The 9,591-nt window shown below is 33.1% G+C and overlaps 1 protein-coding gene across 1 annotated transcript; it reads left to right on the forward strand.

The window, feature by feature from the left end:
• The first annotated feature begins 596 nt into the window (after positions 1–596).
• On the forward strand, positions 597–2,651 carry LOC110631852 (geraniol 8-hydroxylase). Its single transcript, XM_021779847.2, has 2 exons — positions 597–1,585; positions 1,918–2,651. The coding sequence occupies exons 1-2, from the start codon at positions 686–688 to the stop codon at positions 2,521–2,523; spliced, it is 1,506 nt and encodes a 501-aa protein (XP_021635539.2). The 5' UTR covers positions 597–685; the 3' UTR covers positions 2,524–2,651.
• The last annotated feature ends 6,940 nt before the right edge of the window (positions 2,652–9,591 follow it).

The raw sequence follows: 9,591 nt of genomic DNA on the forward strand, positions 1-9,591 counted from the left end.
GAATATTTAGAGACCGAAAAACACCTTTTCGGAATTAGAGTCCTAATTCAACAAGAGAGAAACCTAACAAATATATAACAAATTAAATAAACACAACATCAATTCACTAAAGGGTCATCCCATATATTCGTGTTCCTAGACAACCCAAAATAGTGAAATATCAAATATTCCTCTCATCAATAACAGGGACTAATATTATAATACTAATCTCAAAATTATCAATCTTAAATTATAAAGAGCACATCGTTAAATCTGCTTGCCCTTATTGAGGAACGAGGTGAGGTGTCTAACACCTTTTTCACACGTACACGGACCCTGAACCTAGAATCTCTGTTTTAGAAGTGATTTTATAAATTTTTATTCTCACAAATAATTTCCTTTAATTTTTCTTAAAGTTAAAATGACGATTTCTCACGTTTTTCACTTTAGGGAGAATCGTCCAACGACCACAAAAACCTTGCAATAATAATTTTAAAAAAATCAATACTTTCCAGCCGCCATGTTGGAAAGCTAGAACGTTGAAATAGGCTGTCAAATTAACATCGTCACAGAATTGGCATGATAAGATTTGGAAGGATAGAAGTAAAGTAACACTGCGATATATTTTATTTATAAATAGATTATATTTTTGGAAGAATACCATTGAAGCAAATACAGAATCCAATTTCCCAACTAGCGAGTAGTGATGATGGAGTACTTGCTGGGTTCTGTACTAAGTCTTCTCTTCACCTTAGCCTTTGTTCAAACTCTGATTTTTATTTTAAAGGGAAGCAAAATAAGAAGTCCGGGCAAACTTCCACCGGGTCCAGCACCTTTACCAATCTTAGGTAACCTTTTTGAACTTGGTGACCAACCCCACAAGTCCTTGGCAAAGCTTGCCAAGATTCATGGCCCTCTGATGAGTCTACGACTAGGCCGGGTAACTACGGTAGTCATTTCTTCTGCAACACTAGCCAAGGAAGTCCTCCAAACGCTTGATCTCACTTTCTCTGACCGAACTGTTGCTCAGGCAATCCATGCGCATAAACACCACCAAGAATCGGTGGTTTGGCTACCTGTTGGGGCTCGTTGGAGAAATCTTAGAAAAATTTGCAACTCTTACATCTTTGCCAATCAGAAACTAGATGCTAACCAAGACATCCGGCTTAAGAAAATTCAAGACCTTCTTGCTGATGTTCAAGAAAGTTGCCGTGTAGGTGCCGCAGTAGATGTTGGCCAAATAGCTTTCAAAGCTACACTTAATGTCCTGTCGACTAATATTTTTTCTCTGGATTTGTCTGATTCAAGTTCGGATACTGTAAGGGAGTTCAAGGAGGTTGTGAGGTGCATCATGGAAGAGGCCGGAAAACCGAACTTGGCAGATTATTTCCCTATGCTCAGAAGTATTGACCCACAAGGTATCAGGCGTCGCATGACCATTCATTTCGGGAAGATACTTGATCTGTTTGATCGTATAATTGATCAACGGTTGCAATTAAGGAAAAAGCAGGGGTATATCCCAGCAAACGACGTGCTTGACACTCTTCTCGCCCTCAATGAGCACAACAAAGAGATAGATACAAACTGCATGAAATGTTTATTCTTGGTTAGTTCCGTCATTCTCTAATCTCTTTCTCCCCACCTGGACTTTTATTTTGAATTTTCTACTACGTATTAGGTCTGTTCATGTGAGCAGACGTCCTCTTTACAGCGTTTGGGAGGATGTTTTTCAAGATTAAAGAATGTATTTTTATAGTATCGTATTTGAGATGAATATTTCAAAGGAGGTAAGGTTTTTAGAGGTTTTAAAATTTTCAAAATCTTTCACTTTTTTAATCCACTAAATAAGAAGATTGGGGAGGACCTTGTAAAATCTTTTCTCACTCATTGCGTAGCTGGGTAATACTAATGCTGTTATCTTAAACAATTTGTATATAGGACCTATTTGTTGCTGGGACTGATACAACTTCAAGCACATTGGAGTGGGCGATGACAGAACTTCTACGCAACCCCAAGACTTTAATGAGAGCTAGAGAGGAGATTGAGCAGACAATTGGCAAAGGCAACTTGTTACAGGAATCAGACATTGCTAAGTTACCTTACCTGAAAGCAATTATCAAAGAAAACTTCAGATTGCATCCAGCAGCTCCCTTACTAGTCCCCCACAAAGCAGGGGCAGATGTAGAAATTTGTGGCTTCACAGTGCCTAAAGATGCTCAAGTGTTGGTCAATGCATGGGCCATAGGTAGAGACCCAAGTCTATGGGAGGATCCAGACACATTTCTGCCAGAGAGATTCTTGGGGTTGGATATGGATGTTCGAGGGCGTGATTTTGAACTTATCCCTTTTGGTGCTGGACGGAGAATTTGCCCTGGATTGCCATTGGCAATCAGAATGTTGCATTTAATGTTGGGGTCACTTATTAATTCCTTTGACTGGAAACTTGAAGATGGAATTACACAAGAGAGCATGGACATGGAAGATAAGTTTGGCATCACCTTGCAGAAGGCTCAACCGCTACGAGCTATAGCTGTGCAACTGTAGATGGAACCCATCCTGTTATAACAATAGTTGATAGTTACCCCCTTTTGATGGATTCGTATAATACTTTATCGGGTTTTGTAATAAATTTGAATTTAATAATTATACTTATATATGTATTTGATATGTTATTTAAATTTATTTATATAAATAATTAATTAAATATTAAATATATATTTTATAATAATATTTATAAATTTTAAGGTACTATATCTTTAAAAAATATAATTTAAATATTTTTATAAAATTATTAACTTTTAAAATATAAATATTTAATAAAAATTATTTTATATAATTCATGAATTACATTTTCATAAAATTAAATGAATTAAAATAGTGTTTAAATAATAATTATAATGAAATTTGAAACGGACGGTAGTTTAAAATGAATGTTAAATTAAGTTTTTCTATTATTATTATTATTATTATTATTATTATTAAGCAATCACGAAATTATTATTATTATTATTATTATTATTATTATTATTATTATTAATTTCTGCATGTGAAAAAAGTACTTAAAATTATTATTTTGTTTTTTTACTAAAAATTTATTTACCTAATAAATAAAATTAATTAATTATTTCTTATATCACACAACATTAATAATTATTTTAAATTTTATATCATAATAAAATTTTTAAATAATATATAAAAAATAAATATATTTCATCATATATTTATTTAATAATTTTTATAAAATAACATAATAAATATTAAAAAATTAATAAAAAGGAAAATTCTCTTATTTACAGTACCACTAATATCATTTTATGCTTTCAAACTTTTCGACTTTTATTAGTTTTTAATTTGTAATAAAACTAAAAGCAATCTCTATATCCTTCTAATTATACAATAAATTTTATAAAACAAAATATATTTATTTATTGTTTAATGCATTTATTTTAAAAAATTTTAAAAAAATTAATAATAAGTTTTAAAATTAAATACTTTATATAAAATTTAAAAATACCACTAATATATACACATAATCAAATAAATATTTGATTGCTAAGTAATTTTTCAGTTACGATTAAAAGTTAAACGATGCTTACAATAAAAAAAAATGTGTAAATAACTATAATAATTATTTTTTAATAAATTTTAATAATTATATATTTTTTGAATTATTGTTATATGTTTATTTATTTTTTATTAAGTTATTATTTTATATAAATTAATTTACATAAAATAACTTATGATAAAAAAGAGAAATTTCTTACCTATTTGGACCAATCACACAGATTGAGAATTAGTGGTGTTGCTGATTCTGATGATTTGCCTAACATTTCTCTTGAGACGCTCTAACAAAACAAAATCCTCAAGGCTATTAGGAAGAACTTTTCAATTATGTAACCAGTATCCGTTTTATAGCACTCATTATTCTCCTTACATTCATAAGTTCCTATTTTGCTTAGCTTCCTCACTTGTAGTATTTTCCCAATACTCCAATAGAAACCCATAGGGAATTCTTTTACATTTTGCATATACAAAAGATCCAAAGATGATTAGTGTATGTATCAGAAGAGCAACGAAAAGCATAGGTGCACAGATTGAAGTCAGATACATTTGTGTCATTAAATGAGCTGACAATCACAATCCGGCCAAAAACTTATCACTTCAAGATTTACTCGGATTAAGAACAAATTTTTTTATTTCTAAACCAAGTCAAAAAAATTTTTTTTTTCTTAATCCACATTGCAAATTCAAATAAAAACCAAAAATACAAAAATTAGAATGGCCTGAGAATGGAGTTAATCTGTTTCTAATTTAAAAATAGACAACTTTTCGTTCTTAATTCATTTTAATAGTGAAACCAACTTATTTTGGCTTCTAATTAAAAAGACCCTCACAATAGAAATGAATGTGCTTCACTTATAAGTGGAAATGGACAATCCATTTTATTGATAATTATACATGTAAAATAAATTTAAAATTGGCCACTTTTCCGTTTCAAATTTTGTTTCTAAATGAATTAATAAAAAAAATATAATATAGATTTATTCACGTAAATACTATTATTTTTTATTATTATATAATCTAATCTATATTTAAATAAAATTTCATTAATATAGATTTTAATGATTTATTTTTTTATATTTTATTTTAATAAATTTTAATATATTTAATTTTGATTTATCTTTTACAATATACTCCTCGCCATAATTACTCAATAAATCAATCATTAAACATATAATTTCATTTTAAAAAATAATATCATATTTAATGACTATTAAACTATCCAAAAAAAAAATTTATAGCTCCGGTTCTTATCTTGGCAATTGTTGGAGGCCTTCCATTTCGTCGCAGGAGGAGCACCATGCTCAGGCTTTCATCAGCTCCGCATTGTTATTGTAACATCCTAATTCTTAAATAATTATTTTATATATATATATTTTATTCTAATTCTGATATTGTGGATTTCGCGTATGTACTTTCATTTTGTGAAAATTCGATCGTCGCTCGGATCTGCAATTTCGGACCGAGTAGATAAGCTATTGGAACCATTTCAAAAACCGGGTTAAGATTATAGGCTACCCCACCGTTTTCAGACATTCTGGATGCTTTCCAGTTGTTATATTTGACATAAGTAAACTCGAACTCTACATTATTCAATTTTTGCCTTGTACTGGGTTAGAATAAAATTTATAAAATATTCGTGGATGATAAGAAAATTACGATTCCTATTGCAATAGCCTTATAATATTGTTAAGGACCGCGGTGCAGGTTTATAGAATTTTTAAAGTTAGTTTGGATAATTTTTGAAAAATATTAGTTTTAAAGTCTTATAATTGAGTTGTCTGATTTTGTGATTATTGCTTGGTTTGGAGGGTCCATATAATGATGATGAGATATGGGTTGAGTTTAGAAGTGTTATTTGAACCATTTTGCAGGTTGGGTAGGTCATAGGTATAGGGTAGACTCTGCCGGATTTTCAGTATAACTTAGGATATCTTTGGTCTTTTCTAAACTTGTATTGAGTCAAATATATTAAATAATTACAATGAAATTGTCAGGTGAGCCGAGACAGCCTTCCTCCTCCGCCCAGCCACCGGAATGACCTCGGTTCAAGTTTGTGAGTAAAATATTAATTTTAATTGTAATTTCGATATTATTATATATTCAAGCATGTCCATGCATCACTTATAAATATGTATCTATGTAGTTAAACACTAGGCACGTTTTATATTGCATTCATAATTGTTGAAGTGCCATGGATGTTGTTTGTGGTAATTTGGAGCAGTGTGTGTGCGTGGCGTGCGTGTGGTATGGTATTGGATATGGACAGGACGGGTAGACACGGCTTGAGAGACACTCGTTGGGACCTAGTCCTTCGGGGTAGACACGGCTTGAGAGACACTCACTGGCAGAGGTTGGATTAAGAGGGCTGTATAGGGGATCAACTCCAATATATGTATTGCTTGACAGTGTTGGGTGTGTGAGTGCTCCAAATTGCCTTTTTGCTATTATGATATGAAAATTATGACGATGTTGCATTTCACTCCACAGGGTGCATTAGCTTTAGATAGTTATAGAGATTATGATTAAAATTAGTATTTTACTCTCTGAGTTGAACGCTCACTCCTGTTCATCTATTTTTCCAGGCTACAGGAGGATTATTTGTTGTGGCTAACTTGCTCTTCTTCTTCACAGGTCCATTAATAGTATTGAATGTATTTTGTACAATTGAGTTAAATTTTAGACTCCGCATGTGTTAGAAGCACTTATTTTTATTTTGGGCCTGTATTATAAAAGTTATGTTAGACCTGTAAAATTATTAACTGTATGCATGATGGGATTGGATGGGGGAGCTGAGCTTCTATTTGAGTTATGACATTTTGATTATGTGGAAGGTGAGCTGAGCTCCCCAATTTATTATATATTGTGTTTACAGGTCGAGCGAGTAAAAAACTCTCCGTTGAATGGTCCATTTTATGGTTGGATTCTGTCCGGTTGAATTCTTGAAATTGGGCCCAAATGGGCCTTAGAGTTGGGTTGAGGAATAGTTAGGCTTACTACGGGCCTCGGGGGCTTTAGGCTGGCCCAGGTCCTAGTGCTGGTCCAGCCCATAGGTTGGGTCATGACAAAAGTGATATCAGAGCTTAGGTTTTAGATTCATGGGAAAGTGTGCACCTAGAGTTGTCACATGCGGAGTATAGGATTTTGTTTCGTCTTTTTTCTATAATTCTTCGTTTATAGATTCTGCGTTATTCCTCGGTTAATATAAGTGTGCTTCAGTTTAGCACCTCAGTTTGTGAAGTACATAGAAGTGTGAAATAGAGTTAGCTGACATGTTAAGGTCTGCCATGGAAATATGTTCTCCAATAAACACTATATTTCTATTAGTATAGGTCTAAGTGTTGTGCCTATCTGGTGCTAGGCACGAGTACATAAAGGTGAGTTTTGATAGTATAATTACACTAGATAAGGGTAAGGATACCACTGCTGGCAGTCGTCAGTGGATGACCCAGTCAGAGTAAGTTTATGATAATAGTAGATTCAAGAGAGATAAGATATTAGGAGACCTAGTCTGTTAAGTCGTATCGTAGTAACTATACAATATTCTCGATGTCTGCTCTGTAAGCTGCAGATTACAGTACCGACATCAGATTATTGTGTAGAGCTGCGTGCATCCCCGTGGTGCTCCATAATGAGGGTGTTTGCGGATGGCCTCTGTTTTGATACAATTATGCCAGAACAAAGTTTTATATCTGCAGAGGAGTAGGGAACTCCTGGTTAGGGATCTAGAGCTAGAATATCGAAAGGTCACAGTTGGGTGGTAACTAGAGTCAGTAACTCGGTTACCCTAACATGAGCTCGAGTTACATCAAGAGTTGCCATCAGACCAGAGGTTGCAGATTAGTTATAAAGTAAAGGTGACATCTATAGAGTGAGACCATTTGGTCTTCGATATGGAATTTTGGATGGTTTTTGCGGTACGACAAATGTTTTGCTTAGAGCTTAGTGAGAATAGTATACCTTGTGTGTATCAGCAAGGTGTAAAGTACAACCCTACTACCTAGGGAAGGTCGAAACTATGAATTGATGATTTACAGAGCTATGATATGATAAGAGAGTCATTAATTTGACATGGTTTTGGCAAGGTGGTAAATGTAGTACCTTTGTTGCAATAAGTTAGGGTATAGTCCTATCTTTTCAGAAGGGATCGAAGGTTATTACTGATAATGATAACTTATGGAGTAGTGTCCCAGATGGGATTGTAGCGTGAGATAGAGAGTTGTTAGCTCAAGTATTCTGGAGAGGGTACAAGTTCCATGTAGAAATTATAAGATGTAAGATCAAGATGTATGTAAGCCTTTAAATTGAATGACAGGTTTGGATACCTAGTATTTTAAGTTTCAGTTAATTAAATGGATATGAAAAATTAGAGTTGCTACAGATCCCCTCCCTAAGGTAGTAGGGGGTAGTATGTAGTCCAAAAGGATAAGAATAGAGATCATGCAGGAGAAGTAGTAAGAATAGAGATCACACAGGAGAAGTATGACTGCTATTCCCTAAGTTCATCCTTAGCTTCTTAATGCTTAATACTAAAGTATACTCCAAATAAAGTAAAAGAAAAAGGACAAAAGTTAGCATCGATATATATATATATATATAGATGGAGTGTGGTTCAAATGCAGTAGGAGAGATAGCCTGAATGCCAGTAAAAGTCTAGCTAGGGTAGTTAGAGGATCAATTCTGAGTAACATTGAGGTATTGATGACGTGGTAGGGATAGTGGAAAGGTATAAGTTTCTGATGTGACAATCAGGTTTAAAAAGAAAATAGAGCTAAAGGATGGAAGAGTGAAAGTTCAGATTTGGGTAAGATAAAAAGTGTTGGCTAAAGAATAAACTGGAAAAACAGATTAGGATAAGATTAGGAAGAATAGAGCAAAAATACCGAGGAGGTGAATGTGGTTTTAGGAAGGGTAAACGAGATAAACAAAAAAAAAAGGATAGAGAGCGTAGAAAAGGATGGCATTAGGAAGAACATTGTTAAGTTATGAAACCCAGAAGTACAGGACTTAGACCAGGTTATAATTGATGTAGTGTTAGGAGCCTGAGCCTAGAGCTTAGTTATAGGATCTGAATTAGTCCTTATCTGTTTTCTACCCCCAAGGTAGGATAATGGGGCAATGACATAAGAACCCTTTTGGTTGTTGACAGTATAATGGAAATTAGGTGAGGTGTGCGACCAAAATAGGTAGTAACTGTTGAGCATGCTATGGTAACTTGAATTGTATTGTCAGATAAAGAAGCAAGATCAGTAGGAGTAAGTTGGATAAAAGTCAACATAAGGGATATAAATATGCAAGATGAGGGATAATGTCACAGAGGCTTGATATTAAAATTTAGAGTGGTGAGACCTAGAGTTAAAAATTGGAGTTAGACATATATTTTCAATGTGATCGATAGAATAATTGTGTAAAAAAAAAAGAGTAATAATAAATAAATAAATAAATAAATAATAGTATGATAATATGTAGCAGAACGCTAATAACGGTCAGAATAGGACAAGATAGGTATAGGTGTAATTATAAGATATTGAGAAGTACATGGATTAGAGGAGTGATTGTTGGTAAGATTGGAGTAGATCTGAAAGAATCTGTGAGTGCTTTTATCTTCTAGAATATAACTAAGTATAAGGAGCATTGGACAAATAATTATAAGTATAGAAGATAAATGAAGAGTAAAAAGGAAATAGTAAATTCTAAGATGATATGTCAGGCAGGACAACAGTAAAACAAATGGTAGATACAACTGATATCTTGTAATAACGCACAATAATTACAAAGAAATAATGAAACTAAAAAGGGAGACTAAGGGTATGAGCTAAATCTTGTTTATCAAACAATGGTATACCATAAATGGTGGGAGAACATTTCTCCTTCTTTTCAAATTGGCTCGTGTTTCGATTCTAGGAGATTATGTTAAGAAGAGAGGTCATTTCAAAGAGAGGTGACATGAGTTAAATCAAGCTAGTTACTAGGGCTTACAACCCTTTTGAACTATAAGCTGGAGGAAGTGCTATTTGCTAATGAGTTACAACGAATGAAATTATTGCTAAT

Source organism: Hevea brasiliensis, chromosome 16 (genome assembly GCF_030052815.1).
Source record: "Hevea brasiliensis isolate MT/VB/25A 57/8 chromosome 16, ASM3005281v1, whole genome shotgun sequence".
Lineage (NCBI taxonomy): Eukaryota > Viridiplantae > Streptophyta > Magnoliopsida > Malpighiales > Euphorbiaceae > Hevea > Hevea brasiliensis.

Coding starts and splice junctions, on each gene's coding strand:
- LOC110631852 (XM_021779847.2), top strand. CDS start 686: ATGATGGAGTACTTGCTGGGTTCTGTACTAAGTCTTCTCTTCACCTTA. Junction 1,586..1,917: donor GCATGAAATGTTTATTCTTG/GTTAGTTCCGTC, acceptor ATTTGTATATAG/GACCTATTTGTTGCTGGGAC.